At 47.3% G+C, this 24,872-nt stretch overlaps 2 protein-coding genes across 3 annotated transcripts in view; one reads left to right on the plus strand and one right to left on the minus strand.

Annotated features, from left to right (window-relative positions):
• Window positions 1-24,872, minus strand: part of MYOF (myoferlin) — a 167,572-nt gene that overhangs the window by 100,809 nt on the left and 41,891 nt on the right. For both annotated transcript variants that reach the window (XM_075534852.1, XM_075534853.1), the window contains exons 4-7: window positions 19,564-19,672; window positions 17,933-18,020; window positions 6,310-6,476; window positions 5,301-5,429 (exon numbers count right to left, since the gene is read on the minus strand). In XM_075534852.1, the coding sequence (XP_075390967.1) occupies window positions 5,301-5,429; window positions 6,310-6,476; window positions 17,933-18,020; window positions 19,564-19,672 (493 nt within the window). The remainder of the gene's footprint in view (window positions 1-5,300; window positions 5,430-6,309; window positions 6,477-17,932; window positions 18,021-19,563; window positions 19,673-24,872) is intronic.
• On the plus strand, window positions 21,788-22,633 carry LOC142429086 (translationally-controlled tumor protein-like). The gene has a single exon (XM_075534069.1). The coding sequence runs from the start codon at window positions 21,897-21,899 to the stop codon at window positions 22,413-22,415; it is 519 nt and encodes a 172-aa protein (XP_075390184.1). The 5' UTR covers window positions 21,788-21,896; the 3' UTR covers window positions 22,416-22,633.

The raw sequence follows: 24,872 nt of genomic DNA on the forward strand, positions 1-24,872 counted from the left end.
AAAGCAGGTCCAAGGTGTTCTGCAGGCGTAAAAATGCCGTTTAATTGGAGTGCCATTTTTTTGTTCAAATGATTTTAATTATTGGAATGCACAATTTTTTAAATATGCAAATAAAGTTTTAAAACCTAAAAAAAAGGCATCCCGAGACCTGGTCAGGAATCAGATTGGCAGTTATAACAGTGCCCATCATTCATGTAGCTGACTGCTGACACCTACCTTAAATTCCCCCATCAGACAATCTGCCCCCAAAGGAATGGAAATGACACAAACTAGGTGTCCCCTTGCCTGGGCCATGATTCTCAGCGGCTAGTAGTTACGTCATGATGCAATGTGGTGGTGATGTGATCATCTCCCAGGAAACAATCGGATGTGATAAATGAGTAAGGGCATGAAGGGTGGGATGCCACCCCATCCCAACCCAGCCCCTGGTCTAATGCAAGGAGATTGCCCCTGGAGTGTGGACTTTACCTTTTATTTTACAAGTGAGAAAGGGAGAGGAAATGTGGTTGAGGTCAGAAGGACTTACCGTATATACTCGAGTATAAGCCAACCCGAATATCAGCCGAGGCACTTAATTTTACCACGAACACTGCATTTAAACTGTGCTGGAAAACTCGGCTCATGCAGGAGTATATATAGTACTACCACCAAGAACGAAGAGCCTGTCATCGAGCATGCCCTCTGAACCTGTGGTCCCTACACAGTGACACTCCTAGATCCAAGGACACTGATGGGGAGGTATAAGGAGGTTTCCGAGGAATGCTGGGCCTACAGGTGCTGGAAGGAGACAACGGCCTCTTCCGGAGCCCACACAGAGGAAAGCCTTCCCTTGGAGTGGCACTCTGCATTTAGACTGCTGGCCTCCTAAAACGTCACCAGATCAATTTCTGTTACGCGGCACTAGCTAACTAAGACACTTGCTAAATCTCTTCAGCTTGCTTTTATCTAGAACGGTATGCCTGATCTTGATTTATTTTGTCTTTTTTTCTCCAGATGAGTTGTAGGATATCCTGTAACCCAGATTTCAGTGGACATTTTTGACAATAAAACGACACGGGGGATACTGACTATGTCAGCACGTGACAACATGTCATTATCATGGTTAGAGATGTGCATTGTGTAGGGATTTTTTAAGGTAAAATTCCTATTATTTACTTATTTATGAATTAGTCTTTTTATTTGGAATCCAGTTGTTTTATTCTTTCCTTTTGCAAAGAGTCCACATCTTAAATTTAAAATTAATTAAAATGGACCAAACACACAACTTTCCACTAGTTCTTCAATGCTTCCTCCCCCTACTATCATGGCCCCAAGTTAACCTTACAAATCCAGCTAGACCAGAGCATGTACACTGGTACAGATAAGAGCTGGAAACACAGGGAATCCAGGACAGATAAACCCCTCAGGACCAAAAATGAGAGTAGTGATAGCAGGAGAGTAGGGGAAAGGTGGGGGAGAAAAGGGGAACTGATCACAATGATCCACATATACCCCACCACCACATGCCCCCCAGGGGGACAAACAACTAAAAAGTGGCTAAAGGGAGACAGTGGTTGGTGTAAGACATGAAAACAGAATTATAAATTATCAAGGGTTCATGAGGAAAGGAGAGTTGGGGGGGGAGGGAGGGAGGGAGAGAGGGGGGAAAAATAAGGAGCTGATACCAAGGCTCAAATAGGAAAAAAATGTTTCAAAAGTTATGATGGCAACATATGTACAAATGTGCTTGACACAATGAATGGATGGGTGGATGGATAGATGGATGGATTGTGATACAAGCTGTAAGACACCCCCTCCCCACCAATAAAATGATTTTTTTTCAATTAATTGAATTGAGAAAATTCTAACAGTGAAGATGCTTGCTGAAATCCTCAAGACTTAATTGAGGAAATATGAAGCTGGCATCACACACAAATGCAGATAGACCTTAGGTCTTCTGCTCTGTGTCATCCAAGGTCTTATCTTCCCTCCTGGCCCTCCTTCACCCTGAGGTTTCAAGGGCCTGGCTTCACTAAGAAAAGACAGAACCAAAGAGCCAGCGCTTGGATTGGAAGCTGGATAACTAAGAGATGTGGAGACATGAAAGAGTGGTGGGAGGTCTGGCCTCAGCGAAAAGGGCAGGCAATGGGGGAATCTCAGAAATGTGCAAGGCTGCACATTGAGAATTCTCTAAGCTTATCTTCTCTCGTAAAGCCCCGGGAGGAGAGGTTTGTGTTACATGAGGTGACTGCCAAGGTATGTTGTACTTCTGAAGGGTTTTGCTTTGTTTCGCTTTGATTTCTGAAGAGGTCAACAGAACCATGCTATACTTTCTAAAAACAAAAGCAAACCATTAACGACAACAATAAAATGTAATTGTTAGGTAGCTAGCTTAGGGATGGGAGTTGTCCCTCCCATGCCTGCAAAGGCCCCGTAGAGGAGGTTGGAAAGACTTTGGACACCTATGGGAAGATCCCAAGCTGAGCATGCAGACTAGGTAGGATCCCTAGCACAGGTAAAACTTAAAACCTAGCCTCGACCTTAGGTACGTCACACAGGGGGGCCTAACTCAGCCAATAAGGTCACCAATCTCTTCAACCACTCCTCTTCAGCCAGAGGTGTTAAAAGCTGGCTACTGCAAAGCCTCTTTCTCTCTTATCCTGCTCCTGGTCAGTGGCAGGTGGAGGGTGAGGGTCTTCCTCTGCCCCCCGCGTGGATGCTCATGCCCCTGCTCTGGGTCTACTAGGGGCCCACAGCCTCTTGGCCCACACGCTCCTTAGCCTCTAGGGTTCATGGGCTCCTGGCCTCCTGCCCCCCACCAAGTTCTGCACATGTGGGTGTTCTTTTACACCTGGTTGTTCGTGCCCAGTTGTGAACTCCAGTGCAGGTTCCATGAGTCTTGGCATATTTTCCAGCAGTAGCGTGTACCCTTTTGAGACTGTAACACCTGAAACTTGTCGTGTCCTTCATAAAAACTCACGTGGATTACTAAACATGCTTCGGTGCGAATTTTTCTTCAGTGTGTAAAGCAAAGAACCGAGGTATAACCCACTCCAGAAACCTAACATGATTGCTTTAACATGTATTACCATATATACTCGAGTATAAGCCACCCTGAATATCAGCCGAGGTACCTAATTTTAACACAAAAACAGCATTAAAAATGTGCTGGAAAAACTCGACTTACAACTAAAAAGGAGGGGAAAACAACAACAAATGGGTAGCCAGGGGCACAGGGCACTAACCCACCCAAGAGGAGGGTGTTGTTTTATCTCCACAGGGAAAGAGGACCAGACTTCAACCCGGTGCTCCAAGACTAGAATGCAACACATTGACATGAAATAGGGAACCGATAGAGAGGCCTGAAGGGCCGACCCCATTACCAACTAAGTGGACAGCTGCCCCTCCCCCAAAAAGAATTCACTTCAGAGGACAGCACTGAAGCTACAGTTCAGAGAGAGGGATGTGTCTGATCAGAGCACACGGGAGCAAATGAAGGGGAAAGAAAAATAGGGAAGCACATCCTGGCCCACCAAGCCCTGAGGATGATATTCCTGCTCAGAGCAGCCAATGCACAGAGAGGATCATATGGCTGGCCCCCAACGAGACACAGCATCCCTCACTGACCCATAGCACTACGGGGGACAACACTAGAGACACATGGTGGGAATTGCGCCCTATCTGACCCCACCACACTGAGGCAAAACACTAAGGGTGTGCAACAGAACAGCAAGGGCGGCAGAGCAATGAAGTCCCCAAGGAACACCAAAAATAGACTGTGGGGCCAGAGCATGATGTCCCATCAGACTCAACTGGAAAACACTCATAAAGGTCAACAAGTAGACCTTGAACTATTTATAGGCTTTTCTTTTTTGTTGTTGTTGTTGGCTTTTTTTGTTTTGGTGTTGTTGTTGGAGTTATTGTTTTATTTTCTATTGTTGCTTTGTTTTGCTCAGTCTTGTGTTTGTACATATTATTATCTCTGCGTCTCTATCTAGATAAGATAGGCAGGATAAACAAGCCAGAGGAGAAAACAACAGGATGACAATTCCACATGGGAGAAGGGGAGGAGGGGATGAGGGGCAGGGGGTGGGGTGGGATGGGAAGGAAGTGGGTGTTAACAAACCCAGGGACAAGGGAACAACAAGTGACCAAGGTGTTGACGGGATCAGGTATCAGGCATTAAAGACCCTCACACACACACACACACACACACACACAAATCATGTCAATGTGAATGGGGGTAGGGGGTGCAGTGCGGAGTGGATGCCCAAAGCCAATCTGTAAGCAATTGGACATCCATTACACAAGGGTTGCGGGGAGAAGACAGGCAAGTCCAGGTGCAGTATAGCACAGATGCAACATAGAGTTTTCCTCTGGTTCTTTAATGCTTCCTCACCTCCACTATCATGACCTTGATTCTACCTTACAAATCTGGCTAAACCAGAGCATGTACATGAGTACAGATAAGAGCTAGAAAGCCAGGGAATATAGGACAGATAAACTCCTCAGGGCCAATATTGAGAGTAGCCATACCGGGAGAGGAAGGGGAAGATGGGGGGAGATAGGGGGAACTGATCACAATGACCTATCTATAAGCCCCTCCCAGGGGGATAGAAAACAGATAAGGGGGTCAAGGTAGACATCGGACAGTGCAAGACATGGGAAAATATTAATAATTTATAAATTATCAAGAGTTCGTGAAGGAGGGAGGGAGAGGAAAAAATGAGGAGCTGATATCAAGGGTTCAAGTATTAAGAAAATGTTTTAAATATGATGATGGCAACAAATGTACACATGTGCTTGACACAATGAATGTATGTATGGATTGTGAAAAAAGTTGTATGAGCCCCCAATAAAATTATTTTTTAATCGGCTTATACACGAGTATATACAGTATGTTTGTAGGCAAGTACTTTTTAACAGCTTTTGAAAGACAGCTTCCTGGTGATGTGGTTACAATGTGATGGATAAAATTGGTGTTCCTGAATTGTACATGAGAAAATGGCGAATGATCAAAAAGTTGGATTACCAAGCTCACACTGTTCATTAGAAAGAGCAAAGGCGGATTTACGCGACACCAGGTGGTCTACCCTACGAGGTGCTCACGTTTCGCCCACTGGGTTGTTGCTATAGAGAGCAGGAGGACGCAGGCCACTCGGAGAAGCAATGGTGCAGCAGTGCACGGGCATGGCCCACTTCACTGAACGGCGTCTTTCCCAGGGAATGGGCACGTCTGTTCCCCACCCTCTGGTGCCCCAGATGGAGCCTGGAAGAAGGGCAGACTCGCTGATGAGGGGCATGCATTTCCGTCCACTTACCTCATCAAAAAATGGGTTGTTCCCTCTCTTGATTCTTGTTCGGTGTGTCTGGCCGCAGACGTGGACTTTGACGACAGGCTTGATGTTGTTGCCACTTAACTGTCGGCCCTCAATCACTCTGACTCGGATCTGCAAGCAGGGAAGAGTGTGGTTACTTCTCCTGACCCCACGGGTCACACAGGGTTCAGGAATCCTCGTGTCATCTTCCGCTTTTCCACCTTTAAGGATTGCTAAGACCAAGCCCGGGCAACTGGTGCCCGGGGGTGTGGTGTGTGTGTGTGTGTGTGTGTGTGTGTGTGTGTGTGTGTGTAGTGGGGTGCCTGTATGGATTCATCAGGCTTGTAGAAACCAAGAGCTGTAAAACCACACGCCCTGCCATCAAGTTGATTCCCACTCCTAGTGAGCCTGTAGGACTGGGTGGAGTGGTCCCTTGGGGTTTCGGAGATGTCAAATCTCTACAGAAGCAGGCAGTTTCCTCTTCCTCCCATGGTGCAACTTGAAGGGTGGCGATCACCTTGGGGTGAGGAGCACCACACGTAGCCTACCACACAGGCCACCATGTCTCTTTCTAAGAACAGCATGGCCTTGAAATCGTTCTTGGCTAGTCCAGGGCACAGCAAGGCAGGAAGCCACGACTCAGGTTCCAGCCTGATACCTGGGCTTCCTGGTTTACAAATTCAACCTCACTGTGGTCTCACATCCAAAGCCCTGCCCAGAGCTATGAAAACTGGAAAATCCACATTTCTTCCCTTTGAAGTAATTCTTTCCTACCACAAAGGGAAGGATAAAGTTATCATTTTATTTCTCACAAGAGCCTATCTAGCTTGACTGCATCCACTTCTTCAGGCAGAAGAAAGATGGATAGTAATTCTTATTGGACATACATCCTGGGGCCTCTTTTTGCCTACTTGAGTCCTTGCTGATGAAAACAGACCCATCACTGGAACTGTTGAGACTGTTGCTAACGCAGCGGTTAAACAAGGTTGTAAGGCATTGGGCCTATTTCTACCTGGAAGTCCTGTGGCTTGTTAGACAGCATCCGCCGGCTAGTCCTTCCTTTGGTGAGTCTCCGAGAGAGCTGAGCTTCGGATCCTGTCCCGGTGGGCATCCTAGGCCCAGGCCCTCTGATGGTGCCATCCAACCTTTCCTCGCCCCCTTCATCTTCTTCCTCCTCTCCTAAAATTTAAAAACACAATGGTTACAGATGACCTTTACACTGTCAATGTCTGGACACTGATTTTCCTGTCATGCTGAGTGCTCTTGTCATTAGGTTTTCGGCATTCCTAAGGTAGCAGAAGAAGGAGCTGCTCTTGGTTATACTGGGTTGGGACTTGGTGGGACGTCAATACATAGTGTCTTTTGACACCTGTGCTCATGTTGCATCAGGGCCTCATTCAGGCTGCCTTCAACGAGAATGGAAGGTTCTTCAGGGAGAATATTTAGAAATAAAGCGAACCAGAGAAATGAAAAACATGTCCAAAGAAAACCACAATCACACACACACGCACAGTCGTTGTTGAGATTGCTTAGGTACAATTAAATACCTCATGGGATCTGGTTCCTTGGTTTGGAGGTTTAGGTTCATGCTTCTAAGGGACAGACCAGTCAATGGACCTGAAACTATGATCGATGTTTCTTAAAACCAGCAGCAACTACGCAGGGCACAACAACTGGAGCACCAGAGAGTGGGGAGCAGGAACAAAGTATGGACTGCCTGGCTGGCTGCCTCCATGAACAACGGGGAATCAGAAGAACGGAACGGTGCCCAGCTTCCATTACTAAATACTCTGATCAAAGACTTCATCGAGAAATCCCGATCAAATGCAGGTCTAAATTTCATGGAATCCAGACTTTCTGGATCTATAGAGACCAAATAAACCCCATACTTATTGCTTTCAGGTGACCTTTAAAACTGGAATCTAAAGTATTACTAAGTGTTCTTAAAACCAAACAAGAATTTGGTTTAACTAATGAAAAATGGGTCTTAACCATCATGCTTTTTAAAGAATTCTCTATATGGAACCAAAGCGACAACAGCAAAGAGTAGATATGAATTCGGGGGGTGTTCGAATTCAGGGGAAGTGAGTTTGTGCTCATGGGAAAACAACTCGCAAAAGGAGGGCGAGGACGTCTTTACAACTGCAATAGCGCGATGCCAGCACACGGTCCATGGGGACACACTTGAATTGGCCTTGCTGCGCTCTGTATATTAACAGTGCGGCAAAGTAAAACGAAAGAGAGAGACAGAGAAAATGCTGTGGATTTCTGGAGTCTTATAGGGAGAAGTTTCAACCCTACCCTTCCTGCCATCGTGCTTCTTTCGAGAGATGCTGCTTGTGGCAGTTACACACTTCCATGTCAACTTGATAAAAGAATGAAGGTGGAAGAACCTGGCCTGTCAGTAGAGTCACAGCCTGATGATCCCTCCTTGTGGGCATGGCATTCTCATGAGGATTCTGGGAATTCTTTCTCTCTGCTACATCTTCCTGTTGACAAGCTACATGGAGTCACGCTGATGGCAGCCAGAGTTCTAGAGATGCCTGCACCGTCATTGGATCCACAGGACTTTCCGCCCACCAACCTGTGATCTTCCTGCATTCGGCACCATTGCATGTGCTGTGTGATTCTGAAGAGGAATTTGTGGGCTAATATTGGACTTATGGGCCAATATCGAACGTATGGACTTGGTTGGGGTGTTTTATTGATGAATAATTACTTCTTGATATAAAGTTCTCTCTTACACATATGTGTCAATGAATTTGTTTCTCTAGTCGACCTGATCTAACACACTGTTCTGTCATCCTCCAGCTAGTAGTGAGCACGTAACTACTTGCACTAACCAGGGGCTCTTTTTCTTCACAATAAACAATAATCGGTTCTTTTGACTCAACACTCTCTGGATCCATATGTCACACTTTCTTCAGGAATCATAGACTAAGAGTATGGGGAACTAGAGATCTTAGAGATCCTTGGTCTAACCTGCCTTCTTGCTCCATTTCAGATAGAAAAAACGGAGGGCCAGAGGACTGGCAGGGTTTGCCTGTGTTAACTTGTTAAGAGCGAAGTTAAAACCAGGACCAAGGTTTCAGGATACTGGGAGGACCTCGGAGAAACTAAAGGTAAGAACTAGCTCTCCATCCTGCTAGGCCAGCTGGACCGCGTTGTCCTTCTTGAAATCAGTGAGGTGAGTGATAGCCAACTGGAGGCACCTACATCTAAGCTCTTAAAATATCTTCCTCCTCTTCTTGACCAGATGAGGTCTTCCCAAGTTTCACGTGAACTATCTTATCTTCAGCGAGGCCTGCCCCACATCTCCCACAGGGAGCTTCTGGCATCTTCTTCGGGGCGCTCACTACCCGCATGACATAGTGCTGTGCACAAGTGGTAACCAGTAGGCCTCCCCCACTACAACACACTCTTCAGAAGCAAAGGCTTGCCCTTGCTTCTTTGTACCCCAATCCTGGTACATACAAGGGAGTCGCAGAGGTAGAATGAGCAGAGAAATGAGGGGTGTGCCGGGAACAAGGGCCTCTGCATGTACCTTACGATGCTCTCTGGCTGCTTGGCAAATCTCCCCCACTGTCCTCAAGAAAGAACATCCAAGCAGCTAACTGGGTGCTCCTCTGAGCCTCAGCACCGGCCTCAGGGGAGCACAGGGAGTCAGGCCTCCTCTATAAATGCATTCCAGATTTGGCAAAGGTTGGACCAGATGGCTTTTAAGGTCCTGCAAGCAACTAGGACTGACTGACGTCAATCATCCTGGGCCCACATAGACCTTCCTCCTGAATGAGGATGCTCCGTGTTGGGTTTGTGGTGGTGGACAGCAGCAATCAGCAAAAAGAGCAGACTGGGCAGTACAAACGGTCTAATCCTGCCACTCCCCTAAGGGTTGGTCCTTCGAATCTACTCAGTGGCACCTCCGAAGAAAGGCTGCAAATTAACAAGCAAGAAACCCTATGGAGCAGTTCTGGGGCTCCATGGGGTCGCCATGAGTCAGAATCAACTCCTTGGCAGTGGGTTTTTGGTGGGTGTTTTCCAACAGATCCTTTTCTGTGCTGGGCTCAGAAGTGCTGTCATTCGGTGCCATCGAGTCTATGCCAGCTCACAGCGACCCCATGTCTTAGACAGAACGAAGCAGCGCCCAGTCCCGAGCCATCCTGGTGTGCGTTTGAGCTCCTTGGTTGCAGCCACTGTGTCAGTCTTTCTCGTGGAGAGCCTTCCCCCCTTTTTTTTCCGGACCCTCTACTTCCCCACGCATGCTGTCCTTCTCCAGGGACAGGTCTCTCATCCATTAAACTCGTGGTACATGCTCTAGAAACAGGCTGCAAGTTATTAAAAAGCCAGTTACTCCTAAAAAGAAACCCCTTTGCTGTTGGATTTTTTTGGCTGAAAAGGTTGGTCTGAAGAGCCCAGGCTGAGCGCTCTGTGCTGCCAGCACGTAGTCTTTGAGCAGGAAATCTCCCCTCTGTGTGGCAGGAAGCTGCACAGGATTAAACAATGTGAGGTGAAGAGTCTCACAGAGGATGAGGGAGCCCTTAAGGCATTGCTGAACACGCCCTGGGAACAAGCTGTGTCATTACCCAAATGTTAGCCAACTGTCCTGACATGCCGTTAAAGAGGCCCAGGACCAGGTTGATTTTCAGCCAAGTTGATCTACAAAGAATGACTCTTTCCTAGCCATGGAGGTCAACCTTCAATTGGGAACTGCTGATTGAAAAGGAAGTCCCTGGTGAATGGGAATGGGTCAGTCCCAACCCAGGGTGACTTGGGCAGGAAATACCAAGCACCACCCTAGCCAGTGGAATCGTGGTCCTCCAACGGCTCCTTCATACCATCTGCAATTGTCAACCCCAGACCACACGGGCCATTATGGAGTCTGAGGCGAGGCTAGTAGACAGAGAAGGTGGGAAACTGAGGAAGACCATCCCCCAAATAATAATAACTGGAAGATCTTTGCGATGGACTTAGAATCACGAGTTCAATTACTTGGTGCCAGGCAGAAACACTTCCTAACCTTGTCGTTTGCTAGGGCATTGAATTCAGAAATATATATATTTTACTAGGACAACGGTAATTTTTTTTCTCACTTGAAAGAGGGTTCATCGAGAACCTTAAATTGGGACATTCTCATCTGCGATCTCGCTGATTGGAAAATAGCTCAGTGAAGCCCACTGTTTTGTATCTGACCAGTTAGCATCCTCGGGTCTGCAGCCACTTACCAGCTGCTCGTAGCACCCGATAGGACTGCTCTGCCGGGTTTTAATACTGTCATCTACGGAAGCAGACGTCCCCAGTTTCCCTCCCTAGGAGCTGCTGGTGGGTTCAAACTGCCAGCCTTCCAGTTAGCTATTGAGCAGTTAACCAGAGCACCAGCAGGGCACTCACTCATAAACAAAGGCTTAACTGGCACCACCCCACTTCCCTCGTATCTGATTATTGGAAGTTCTGGCATGCCTTTCTCAGCCTGCAACACTAGTTCTGCTTCTCACCACGAAGTTTTGTAAAGTGGTGGTACTGGGCAAGGAAGAATTGTATTATCTTGGGCTAAAGGTCATTGGAAAATCGCCAGAACAAAGGGCTGGTGTATTGCCATCTTCAGAGCAGGTTTTAAAAGGGCACAGTAGAAAAAGAAACACTTGGCTTCCAAGCATGAAAATATGTACCATTTGGGAGATAAACAGGCTGATTTAGCTGAATAAAAGATTTTCTGAGTGCCTAACATGCCAGAAGTTATCAAAGAAATGCCTGTGGCCAACGATGAGCAATGCTTCACCCTCCACCCCAATGCTTGGGTAAACAGCAGTAGACTTGACTGAGAACCTTATGACAAGGTTCCAAAACACGGGCCAGAGAAAAGGGGATAAGGAAAAACTTCCAACAAAGGTGCAATGCACACATAGGCTTGCTGGGGAATCGTGGTGGGCCTCTACCTTTGAAGGATTCTGGGAAACATTGCCCAAAGGGTTCTTTCTGAATCTGGACAAGATCATGTCAACCAGGGAAAACGCTTAACTCCAGAGTTTCTCAAAGAGTCTCAAAACTGCCGACATTCACCATCTCCTGGAAGCTCCTGTCACCACACATGGGCCGTTCCCTTCCAGCCATGAATTAAACTCTCTGAAGGTAGGTTCGGGGAATTTGTACATTTAAAGACTTCCCTGATTTTAATGTAGCTACAGTTCAAAAAGCATTGGCCTATTTTGATCACTTTGATTGTTCTTTATATCTTTTGGGGGAAAATACATCTGTTGACTGGCCAAAGCTACTTGATTAGAGACTCGATCCTGGAGCCTATACCAATCTCCTCACCTATTAATTCAACACATTAATTAAATTCATTCTGCACATTGATCCATTTCCAATAAGGCTCTACCCAGGTCAGTCTCTTGTTCAGAAACCATACCAGGTATCCCCCTGGTCTGTCCTTTAAGGACAGATGCCGCCATCTGGCCCCGGGGGCCCTCAGGACATGCTCCTTCTGATCACAGCTCTGGGATGAACTAGTCACTAATCAAAAACCAAAGAAACAAATTCAGACACACTGCCATCCACCTGAGTCTGACTACACCTCGGTGCCACCCTGCAGCACAGAGCGGAACTGCCTGCGTGGGCTTCGGAGACTGGACGCTGTTGATGGGGATGGAAAACCTCGTCTTTCTCCTGCGGATATGCTGGTGGTTTCGAACTGCTGACCTTTTGGTTAGTGGCCCCACACTGCACAACTGCAACTCCTCCAAAATGCCGTTTCTCGGGGGGCGGGGGGATGTTTAAACCATACCTATTGCCCATCTGAATTAATTTCATTCATTCACTTAACAAATCAAGTATTTATTGGGTAATTATGATATTCCAAAAGTTGGCACTCGGGATAAATAAATAAAATACATTACTCAAATGACAGATGCTCTGGGAAACTGTTTCTTATCTGGCAGCCAGTTAGTTATCCTTTGATTCTCCCAGAAATAACTTGCTTTGTCCCCTCATGGGGAATGTGTTATTCCTGACTCTGGGCTGTAGCCACTCATGTTTGTGTCTTATACTTCTGATGAACTGCAAGCTCCATGGGGACAAAACAGTGCCTCCCCATCTCGGATGTCCCACAGGCTCAGTGAACATTTCCTAAACTGGATTGAAATTGAATTTCAGGTAAAGTGACTTTGTTGTTTGTGAAACGAAATCAGTCTCAGGCAGCAAAGATCTGGCTATGAATGAGCTTTTGCATTTCGATAGTTGGTGCAAGCACATATTAAACAGATGGTTCTTCAGAAAATAGATGTGAGATTTTAAGAATAGTTTATTCAGTCCACGGGGGTGCAGGCTTCCGTCAAGCTGACTGTCATCTGGTGAATCGAGTTGCTATGGCAACAGGTTTCCAGGCAGCCCATAATCTCAGTCAGCCCACTCTTCCATCACCGCACAGTGCTAGAGGCAAGTCCACTGAAGGGACACCTCTGACACCACAGGTATTCTGTGGCACCACATCCCAGCGTTTTTACTTTTTTTTAAAATCATTTTATTAGGGACTCGTAAAACTCTCATCACAATCCATACGTACATCAACTGTGTAAAGCACATTTGTACATTCTTTGCCCTCATCATTTTCAAAACATTTGTTCTCCACTTAAGCCCCTGGCATCAGGTCCTCATTTTCTCCCCTCCCTCCCCAGCCCCCCCCCAATAACCCTTGATAATTTATAAATTATTATTTTGTCATATCTTGCCCTGTCCGACATCTTCCTTCACCCACTTTTCTGTTGTCCATCCCCCAGGGAGGACGTCACATGAAGCTCTTTGTAATCGGTTCCCCCTTTCCAACCCACCTTCCCTTCACCTTCCCAGCATTGCCACTCACACCACCTGAAGGGATCATCTGTCCTAGATTCCCTGTGTTTCCAGTTCCTATCTCTACCAGTGTGCATCCTCTGGTCTAGCCAGAGTTGTAAGGTAGAATTGGGATCATGATAGTGGGGGAGGGGGAAGCATTTAGGAACTAGAGGAAAGTTGTATGCTTCATCGTTGCTATGTCGTACCCTGACTGGCTAGTCTCCTCCCGAGACCCTTCTGTGAGGGGATGTCCAATGGCTTACAAATGGGCTTTGGGTCTCCACTCCGCACTCCCCCCTCATTCACTACATGATTTTTATTCTAATGATGCCTGATACCTGATCCCTTCAACACCCCGTGCTCACACAGGCTGGTGTGCTTCTTCCATGTGGGCTTTGTTGCTTCTGAGCTAGATGGCCGCTTGTTTACCTGGGTTTGTCCTTTTGTATTCCTGAAAGCTGCAGGGAGGCATTCTTCTAAGACAAACCCCTGCGAGTTCAATTCCCTTGCTCTGGGACTGAGTGGCCTGAGCTGGCTTCGTCAATGTTCAGAGATTAATTGTACCAAACATCTTCAGCTTTGTTTTCTATCACTAATATTTCAGATCTCTTCATTGTGGACCCACTCTGTCAGTGGCAACTCCAGAAGTCACAAACAGTGCTTATCTCAGGAGGATGGCATGATGCAAGAGCTTCCCTTCTGCATCTTTAGTTCAATGACGTTCACCGTTTTTATAAACAGGCATTGCTTTTACTAGAAAGTGCCAATAAACTCAACTTTTTAATAAGTTGAAATGAGCTAGATAAGTCAAAAGATTAGATTTAGACCACCTTCACATTGAATGAGTAAGAAAAAAACTGTGTGTGTGAGTCAATTGAAAGGAAAGAAGAAAACAAAATTCTGAGCCAAATGTCTTGGTGGCGTGGTGACTTAAGCAATGGACTGCCAACTGCCCAGTCAACAGTTCTAACCCCTTGCCACTCAGAGGGAGAAAGAGGAGCCTGTGGAACTGTTCTGCTCTGTCGTCTAGGCTCCCTGGGAGTCAGAGGGGACTTCATGCAGTGGGTTTTTGATGGCAGCTAGTGCGACTGTCTTGCTTCTATTCTTTAAGCTCCCCAAAGGTTCTTGCTGTTTGCCTGTTTGTTTATTCAGTGCCTGCAGTGGAGTTACCCAGTTGTCATGGAGTTGACTATGATTCGTGGCGACATCATGGTGTCTAGAGTGGAACCATGCTCCACCGAGTGCTCATGGCTGGCGCTTTAGAAGTAACTCATCAAGCCTTTACTTCGGAGGCTTCTCTGCATGGACACAGCTCTCCAACCTTTCAGTCAGCTCCAAGCATTGACACCACCAGGGATTATGGGAATTGTAGTCGGTACTCAAAAAGGGGGCGGGGAGCAGAGAAAACAGAGTTGAATTGATTGATCATGTTAGGAGGAAAAAATGTTTTGTTTTGTTTTTCTGGAACTAGCCAAAGGATACTGAACAATTGACTTTACAGTTAGCAGCCTGACACGTAACCCACTAGGCCACTGAGGCTTCTTGAACAATCAAAAAAATAAAAGTTTCTTCTAGCCCACGTCTGAAGGAATACTCTGAATGACCCAGCCTTGGCAAATATTCACTTGATCAAAGGAAGGCAGAATTTTTAGATTTTTTTTTAAAAAATCCATATAGTTTTTCAAATCAGAAAATGTGTTGTCATCTCATTTGAAGTGACCTGTTCTTTGGACCCAGTTCATTTGCAGACCAGCACTTGGTACCCTTCTTTGCTTGAAATCCAGATGAAAAGAACCATATTCTGAATCCCTTCCTCTCTCAGCCCAGCAGCGCGGGATTCTACCGAACTTCCGAGGAAGGAGAAATTGGCAGCATGAGCCCACTGACTGCATCGTCCCTGAGGGAGTCATTTTCTAAGAAACCTGGGGGGAATCCTTTGAGCCTGTGCACAATGCTTGGAGCTTTAGCGCTCAGAGGCTTAGTCCAAAAGAAGAGCTGGAATCTCCGCTGAAGGGGGACTTTGGGTGGCAAGGATTTTCTCCCAACTGCTTGAGAAGTTGTTCAAGCCCCAGCCGCAGTTGCAGTCATGTAACTCCGACTCGAGGAGGCCCATGTCCGAGGAGAACTGTGCTGCACACGGGGGTTTGTCAGAACGTCTTTTTTCTGATGTGCCGGTAGGGGGACTCGAACTTTCCACCTTTTGCTTAGCAGCTGAGTTAATCATTATATCACCTGGGATTCCAAATTTCAAGAGTTGGTTGTTTTTCTCATTTTCTAAGGAAGAAACTCTTTGTTCCAGGGAAATACAACATTTTCTATCTTTAGCTTTCTGGATCCATCTCCACATAGCTTCATAAATTGCTTGTTCTCAAAGACATTATGGTCTCCTGGACTTTATATATATATATATATATATATTTAAGCAAAGCACCTGTTCATCTCAACATGACTCTGAGCTAAACCAGTGCATTCTTTCTTAATCGCTTTGCTCTTTAAAAGAACCAAATTAAATGTCCACACGGTGTGTGCTCGTGGTTACAAGTCATCTAGACTTTTACTTTTGTAATAAATATAATGCCTAGTCCAAAACCACTACCACAGAGGCAATTCCAACACATTGCTACCCTATGGAACGGAGGAGAACTGCTTTCTAGGGTTTCTGATGCTAGACATCTTTACAGGATCAGCCAGTCTCACCTTTCTCCCACAGAACGGCTCATGGATTTGAACCACTGACACTGTGGCTAGCAGCACACTGCATCGCTAGATTGCAATAAGAATAAACTCTCACTGCCATGGAGTCGCTTCTAACTCTTTAGAACAGAGTGCCCTGTGGGTTTCTGAGACTAAATCTTTTTTTTTTAATCACTTTATTGGGGGCTCGTACAGCTCTTATCAGTAGACTAAATTATTTTTACATTTTATTAGGGGCTCATACAACTCTTATCACAATCCATATAGACTAAATCTTTACAGGAGTAGCAAAGCCTCATCTTTTTCATGTGATCTTTTCAAATTGCTGACCTTGCAGTTAGCAGCCCAGTGTCTGACCTACTGCAGCACCAGGACTCTTCACACCACAATCATAATAGCTACCACAAATGCAGCACTTACTGTGTGCCGCGTGTGCTGCGCAGAAAGATGGGGTTCCGAAGGTTAAGTGACTCACCCAAGGTCACAGAGCTAGCAATAGACAGAGTACAACCTAACCCAGGCAGAACCCAAACGTGTTGCTCTGCCCCCGTAGTGTTATACGTCCGGATAAAAAAGCCATGTCCACACCGAGAGGGGAAGGCCCTGGGAGCCTGGAGCTATACCTTAAGGCTTGGCACCCAGCCTTGCAGCATCCAGCAATGGGACTCAAGACATTCAGCAACCCGAGGATGCTGCCCTGAGCCGCCAGGGAACAGAGGGAAGCTTGGGGAAATGGCAGTGAGCGTGAAGGCGCCCTGCCCAATTCAGAGGCCACTCCAGATAGCCCATCCGGTGCAGCTGCCTTCCCCAGGGCCAGAGACTGCCTGCTGTCTTTCACAGACCAATACCAAGCTGTCGCCAGAGGAGGAAGGAATCGGGCTGGACCACACCACGCAGCCCCTGATGGTGTGCTGGCCAGGACTGCACCGTGTCTTCTATTGGCCATCACTACGGTAGCAGCAACAGGAGCCATGGATGCATGCTCTGAAGCCACTGCAGGGACACTGCGGGGCTGAGAGGGGCTGAGGCCCAAGTAGCATGCCTGGAGTGCGCTGGGCAGAGTTGTTCATAAGCTGGGGCTGTTGTCACTCTTAACCCTCACCAGGTAAGATGGAGCCAGTGAACTCATGCTGGAAGTCCAGCCACCTGGTCTGGAACTGGGTTGAAGCATGAATATTGTGCCAACCTCTGTGTGTGGGTAAGTGGGCTCCTTGGTCACGACCTGGCTGAAGCACAATAACAGGTCAGGCAAGACCAGAGGCAGGGAGTCCATAAAGCAGGAAGAGGAGGTAGGTACTGCAGTAGGTGTGGAGCAGACCACTCAGGTGGCCAAAGAACTGAGTTCAGAACCAAGAGAAAGAAAAGAGAAGATGGGACACCAAGAGCTGAGTCAAAGAGGAGCCAGTCCTAGGGCGTCCTCCTGGGAAGGAGAGCTTTGAAGCCACACGTGAGCGTGGCAACACGCGAGCCCCTCCTCCTTCCTGGGGCACCATGCCAAGGCTGGGCATTTAGTAAAGCTTCCCAGGGCAGAGCAGAGACAAAGGTGCTTTCATAGCACATCACTCTCGAAAAATGCTAAGAGGAGGTCAAAGTTAGGTGTGTGAAAGGCCTGTCTTGGAGACCCTGATAGACCTGAGGCCCAGAGTCCATCCTAGACCACCCCCCATTTAGAGCAGAGCCTGCTTGTCCTCAATGACTGATAACTCATGTCAGAGACCAAGGAGAATATGAGGGGGTTGTGCAGAAAGGAAGCATTGGTTAGAGAACCAAGCTTACATTTAGGCATGTGGAAGGGGCTGGGGTAAGGGAGAGAGAGAAAGAGGCTCCAAACCAAGGACTCTGACATAAGACGAAACTCCGGAGCGCACAGCCTGGTGGTCCACATCCTTGGGAGGTGAGGAGAACCCCAAGGGAGCAGGAAGACCCCTCTCTGAGCCTCACAAACCTGAAGCAAAGCCATGCTTGACAACCTCTTCTGTAGTCTATAAGTGGTTGACAGGCCCACAACCAACAGCAAGGGTTACCAACAGTGTCACCACCTGGAAGGCTTTTCCTTGTGAGCCGTTAGCGCTTTTCCCTGGAGAGGGACTAGCTCTTCAGAAGGGTCAGCTTACCTCCCACGCCTGGCAAGCTGGTCCCGCTTGGGTCACTGGGATGTGGAGCTGAAGGTGGATCATAGCCGATCACTAAGTCAATGGTGGCCTGGGTAGAAAGATCCATAATAGAATCAGTGCATGGTATCCAAACATTAAAGTCAGCCCAAATCACCTCCACTGGAGTGAAAGTCTTGGAAAGAGTGAGCAGGGGGCTCTCGAAGGAAGAATAGGAAGGAAGAAGAATGATAGGTGCGCATCCTCAATTGTTTATATCTTCCCACGTGTGAGTTAAGGTGGAGTGCAAAAAAGGAGAAGCCTGGGAATGGAGTTGCCTGGAACAAGTTGCCAAGTAGATCATGGCCAAGGGCAAACTCACAGACTTGAATAAAGCTATGACTAGCAAGTATGAACTTGTCATTAGGCTCCCACTTAGACGGGGGATGGCCAGGTGCCCAGTTCCAGAGACTCACTTTAAATTGTGGGTTTAGTTGTTTGCTTAAAATGTATATGCACTGTGATTCATTCCATAGAAATCTAACTGGAATCAAGACTGACGAAAGAGGAAATAGCATGTAAATCATCAAGTTTAACATAATTGCCACCCATTTTTGCACAGAATGCGGCCCCAAAGATACCAAAGAACGAAGGCAAACAAATAAAACAGAAAATGTTACATAAATGTCATTATCAGAAAGGAGGAAATGTACTCGTTCCTTATAATAAAGTTGTCCTGCTGGTAGAATCTGAGATACATTTCTCATCTCGGGCGTTACTGCAGGGCCGAGGCTTTTAGGCTTTTATATTTCACCAACCTGCACATTTTCGACAACGACGACATTGCTAAGGGGATCAGCATGAGGTTGCTAGCTTTTACTTTGTCAAGCACAGCCACCATCTACTACGGTAATTATTTCAAAAAAGAAAAGGTATTTTGACGCCCCCAACGAGGAAGAGCCGATCTCGGAACAAGGAAGCCATTTGCAAAGAGATCTGCTCTTCAAAACCAGTATAAATCTGTGTTCCTTTCTTTTTTTGGGGGGGGAGGGTAGGAATTTTATTTTTTTAAAAATCATTTTATCAGGGCTCATACAGCTCTTATCACAATGCATACACAAATCCATTTTGTCAAACACATCTGTGCATCTGTTGTCAGCGTCTTTTTCAAAGCATTTTCTTTCTACTTGAGCCCCTGGCAACAGCTCCTCATATTTCCTCCTCCCTCCCCCACGCCCCCTGGATAATTTATAAATTACCGGTATTCTTTTTTTTTTTTTCATGTCTTGCACTGACCGCTGTCTCATTTCACCCACTTTTCTGCTATTTGTCCCCCTGGCATGGGGGCCATACGCTGATCATTGTGATCACTCCCCCCTATTCCTCCCCCCCGCCCCCTTACCTTCCTAGTATCACTGCTCCCCTTATTGGTCCTGAGGGGTTTATCTGGTCTGGATCCCCTGCGTTGTGAGCTCTTATCTGTACTAGGGTACATGTTCTGGTCTATGGTGGGGGAGGTGGGGGGAGGAAGCATTAAAGGACCAGAGGAAGGTTGTGTGTCTCATCGGGGCTATTCTACACCCTGTCTAGCTCCTTTCGAAACTTTGCTGAAGAACGGCACTTCAAAACCACTCAACAACATGGACACTACTCACCCCCGTCTCGTGCCCCCTTTCGTTGAGCAAGGGGGTGAGTTTGTAGGGCAGCGATCTGCTCTGGTCGCCAATCAAGTCCTTCAGGGATACAGTCGCTGTGCCAATTAACCTGCAGGAGAAACGACAAGGCACACAGTAAGAAGTGCCCTTCCAGGCCCTCACCAGGCCCCCCAATTCCATTCTGTTTCAGCCTCATCTGGGACAACTGAAGTCAACTCGTAAGGGAAAGCGGGTCATGTTCAGGATATTTTGGTAGTGAGCCCTTGCCATCACTTCTCCAAACAAGGAGTCATCTCGAGAGTCAAGCTATGCTGGCTGTGAAACTTCAACCAGTCACAAGTGAGGGAGATGGGCACGAGGTGGTGATTCACTAGAAACCAAACCAAGACCATTGCCACCAAGTCCCTTCCAAGCAGAGGGCTCCTCCATTGGGTTTCCAGACTGTAAATCATTACGGGAGCAGGCAGACTCACCGCTCTCCTCAGAGGGGTTTAAAGGCTCCTTACTAGTAGATATTTCATAGATATTTATTGGATGGAGGAAAGAATAAGTCTAGAGATATTGTAAATGGATATCTAGAACATTTTTATAATTAGTGATCATCATAAAAAATTCCAATATCTCAGGCAAGTTAATCAATGTAAAAAAATAGCTAGTGGCAAATAGTCTGAAAATTGGGGATTGTCCATAAAACATGATATAAGAATGAGTGAATTGAAGAAGATCCCTTTGTTAATGCCATCAAGTTGGTAAAGAGATCCCAGGCTATATTCTCAGGCTGAATACTGAAATAGGAAAAGATAAATAGTAAGATCTCAAAAATGGGATTTCTTAAACCTTGCCTACAATCGATGCTCATGGAAGCAGAAGTGAAGAGCTCAAACAACCCATTGCTTTGGGCAAAAATGCTGCACAAAGCCTCTTTAAAGTGCTGAAAAGAAAACGAATGTTACTTTGAGGACGAAAGTGGGCCCGACTCATCCCCTGGTATTTTCAGTTGTCTCATGTGCTTGTGAAAGTTGGACACTGAATGAGGAAGACTGGAGTAGAATCAATGCAGGTGGATGCTGGTGCTGCTAAAGGATAGGGGAAATTCCGTGGATCGCCAGAAGAAAAAACAAATCTGTCTTGGAGGATGTGGGGGTCACCTCATCTGGTGTCAATGTAAGGATGAAGAGTGTAGGGGTGGAGGCTAGGCTGTCAATCTGGAGATAGCCAATGAGATTCTGTGGGCATAGCCTTCTCCTGAGAATTCTGGGAAATCTGGGACTTCCTCCTTGCAGGCAGAAGATACCTCCCTTTCTCTGCTACTCCCAGGGAGACATTGCAGAAGACAAGCCACATGGATGCAACCAGACCTCAGAAGCTGGAGAAGTCAAAGAGAGACCCCTGCCAGCACTGAGATGTTTCCAATGACACTATATCCAAAGGCTTTCTATCCACTAGCCTGTGATCTTCTGCATTCGGCATCATTACATGTGTTTTGTGAGTCTGAAGAGGACTTTATAGATTGATATCAGAAATATGGGCTAATATCGGACTTATGGACTTGATCTGAACTGGGCTGGGATGTTTTCTCGATGTTCAGTTGCTCTTGTATATAAATCTCTTTCTTATACACTTATGTGTGTCCATGGAATTGTTTCTCCAGTCTATCCAGCACAGAGGGCGTACAGCCAGAATGCTCCTTAGAAGCAAGGATGAGAAGACTCCACCTCACATAGCTTCAACATGCTGCCAGGAGAGACCCGCCCCTGGAAAAGGGCAGCATGCTTGGGAAAGTAGAGGGGCAGTGAACAAGAGGAAGGCCCGGGACACGGTGGATAGGCACTGTGGCTGCCACAATGCGGCTCAGACGTAAGAACCGTTGTGTGGATGACGCAAGACCGGGCAGTGTTTGGTTCTGTTGCACACAGGGTCGCTCTGAGTCAGAACCGAAGACGGCAACTAACAGCTGAAGTGGCTCTCGCCCAACCACTAGACGAAAGGCTAGAGCCCCAGATCTTCAGCTTAGAAGTAGGATCCTCAGCATCAAACCCTGAAAGTGGCAGAAAAGATTGCTTCCACGAGAAAATCTAGAGTAAGGAAACTAGAGAGGTGCATGAAATAAAACTCTGGGCTTTCTGGCAACAAAAGAAGAAGAAGAAGGTTCATCTTGTTGAGAAATATCCATTTCATTTTAAAATTAGTATAGGTCCTTTAAAAATCAGGATGTGTCCCTTTTCCGCCCGCTCCCCCCTCCCCCCGAGCGCCGCTCCGGCCGCACCGCGCTCGCTCAGAGCTCCGGGCTCCTGCTAAGCTAGCGCCGCCGCTGTCTCCCTTCAGCCGCCATCATGATCATCTACCGGGACCTCATCAGCCATGATGAGATGTTCTCCAACATCTACAAGATCCGGGAGATCGCAGACGGGCTGTGTCTGGAAGTGGAGGGGAAGATGGTCAGTAGGACCGAAGGTGCCATCGATGACGCCCTCATTGGGGGTAACGCCTCAGCTGAAGGCCCCGATGGTGATGCAGCAGAAAGCACCGTGGTCACTGGTGTTGATATTGTCATGAACCATCACTTGCAGGAAACCAGCTTCACAAAAGAAGCCTACAAGAAGTACATCAAAGACTACATGAAATCAATCAAAGGCAAACTTGAAGAACAGAAACCAGAAAGAGTAAAGCCTTTTATGACAGGTGCTGCAGAACAAATCAAGAACATCCTTGCAAATTTCAAAAACTACCAGTTCTTTATTGGTGAGAACATGAATCCAGATGGCATGGTTGCTCTGCTGGACTACCGTGAAGATGGTGTCACCCCATATATGATCTTCTTTAAGGATGGCTTAGAGATGGAGAAATGTTAACACAGTGGGCAACTCACGACCGATGCCTCATCCCGACTGGCTGCTGTTCATCCACACGACACCAGGACTTAGACAAACGGAACTGATATCATCGTGAGCTCTTCATTTACTTTTGACCCTGATTTATTTGGAGCGGAGGCTTTTTTTTTTTTTTTTAAGGAAAAAAAAATGTCGTGTAGGTTGTCTAAAATAAAATGCATTTAAACTCAAAAAAAAAATCAGGATGTGAAAGTTAGTGTTTCCTTGAGCCTATCATTTTTAATTGACACCCACATATAATACCACACAGTTCTCCCCTCCCCGGGCCCCAGCCCAGTCGGGAACGTAACCGCACACATGCGGTGACCCGGTAGTATGAAAACATGGCTTTGCTCTCTGCGAAAGGACATATTACCGTGCACAAGACTAGGGAGTTGCTATGACTCACTGTGTCACCCGATCATATCTTAGGAATTGTTTATACGTGGCATGTTGGAAAATATGCCGCCTTCATGTGCAGGCAGCCACACAAGACACTCAACCACACCGATGAACTCTCCGTTCTTCCAGTGTCTCCAGCACGGTCCACTGTGGACAGTGGAACAGAGACGCACTCTCTTCCTCCTGAGAGACTAGAGCGAACTGCCCCCTCCCCTGATAGGTTGACAGAGAAGCCTGGTTTCCCAGAGTGAATGGGACCTTACAGAGGATGGGGGTATTTGGAAGTGGTAGCACATCGGAAGGCCTCCTTCATTTCCTGGGCCTGAAAGAGCGACTGGGAAAGCAGGGGTACTTTTCTTCCTAAGGAATATTCTGCTCTCTGCATTCACCCGGCAAACGCATCAGCATTGTGCTTGGCCTGTGGCCGGTTCTGTAGGTTCCTGCTGAGGGATCTAAGTAAGGGCTGCCTCTTGGCAGCCTGCACAGGCTCCAGAGGTCATGGGGCACCTAGGAATGGCTAGGAGATAGGGGGTCAGGCAGGTCTTGTCATCACTTTGGCAGTGGCGAGCTGCCCTCCTATACCAGGAGATTCTCCCCCGACTCATTCCCATCTCCCTGGCATGCTGCCGTGTTCACAGAGGATTCAAGAGCAACGTCTGCAGGCCAGCCCATGCCCACTGCACAATGTGTAGACAACCACGCTGGATCAAGGGTCCTCAGAACACTCTCATCCCAACCAGCCAGGAATTTTTTAATATCCCGTCTATGCCTATGAGGAAGATTTTAAAACTGAAAAGCAATGAACCTAAACCAAACATAACCCAAAGCCCTGCCATCCTTTTACGATTTCAAGCGCATCCCGTACAATGACCATCGTGATTAACTGGGAACGCCAATTCCTTGGATTACGACGAACCGAGTTTGGACAATTGCCAAGCTGTTGTCTTGTGCTATTCTTGGGCTGTTTACATGTGTGTGTTTTCTCAATTGGACTTTCATTCCTCTTTTTGAGGACAAGGGCGACACAGGACTATCTATCAGAGGCCACAGCCCAACTCCCACATGACGTACGCGTCCCTGGTGAAATCCCTGTCAGCTCCCCCTCAGCAGAGTACAAACAGCCCTGGTTTTAGAGCGGGCAGCGGGCCACGCGGGGCCTGGGTGGCAGCTGGGATTGAATCCGAACAAAATGTGAACCAACCAGGTTTCAAAGTCCTCCGACGGTAGCAAAGGCCCACGTGAAGCACTCTCCTTGAGACATGTGGCCGCATACATGGGATTGTTTCCTCATAGTTTCCAGGATTCACAGTCTACCTACATGAGGGAGAGAGTCACATTGCACACTCGAACGTGTACTGATGCGTTCTCGCTGAAGCCGAACAAACGGTTCAGCATGTTGGAACGGCGCGAGCCTGGGGTTGGTGAGCATTTCTCAACCTCTGCAAGATTGGCATCTTGGACCGGCTCCTTCCTTCTGGTGGAAGGCGGCCCTGCGCCGAGGCAGATGCTTAGCTGCATGCTGGCTTCTCCCCACTAGGGGACAGCAGGCTCCCAGGTAGGCCAACCCCAAACATCCCACCCTTGCCATTTGCTCCAGTTGAGGCCCAGTGGCCTGGACAGGGCCTCACTCAGGGTTGATGATTCTTAAGCACTTTATTCCAGTTTCTTCTGAGGCTCTGGCAACATCTTCCAACTCTCCCGGCCTGTTTTCTCATCAGCGGTCGAGTCGATGGAAGAAAATGGGTTCTCATTCTTTCACACTGAGGCTTGTATGTGTGATGCCTTGATGGCTGTCTACTGAGGAAAGCCCTCATGTGGGCACTCCCTTCTCTTCAAGTCCGAACTCTCTCTGCATCAGAGGGAAAGGCCCTGTAGACGCTTTCCAGGCTGGACACTCCAGAAGGCGAAGCGGGGTTAGCTGATCATGCTGAGGACCATCTTAAATCCGTCCAGGGATGAAGGGAGAAAGGTGAGGTGCACATCAGAAACGAAGAATGTAGTGAGGGTCAGGTAACAGGGGTGGGGGGACCGCGGGCT

The sequence above is a fragment of the Tenrec ecaudatus genome, chromosome 16, assembly GCF_050624435.1.
Source record: "Tenrec ecaudatus isolate mTenEca1 chromosome 16, mTenEca1.hap1, whole genome shotgun sequence".
Taxonomy (NCBI): domain Eukaryota; kingdom Metazoa; phylum Chordata; class Mammalia; order Afrosoricida; family Tenrecidae; genus Tenrec; species Tenrec ecaudatus.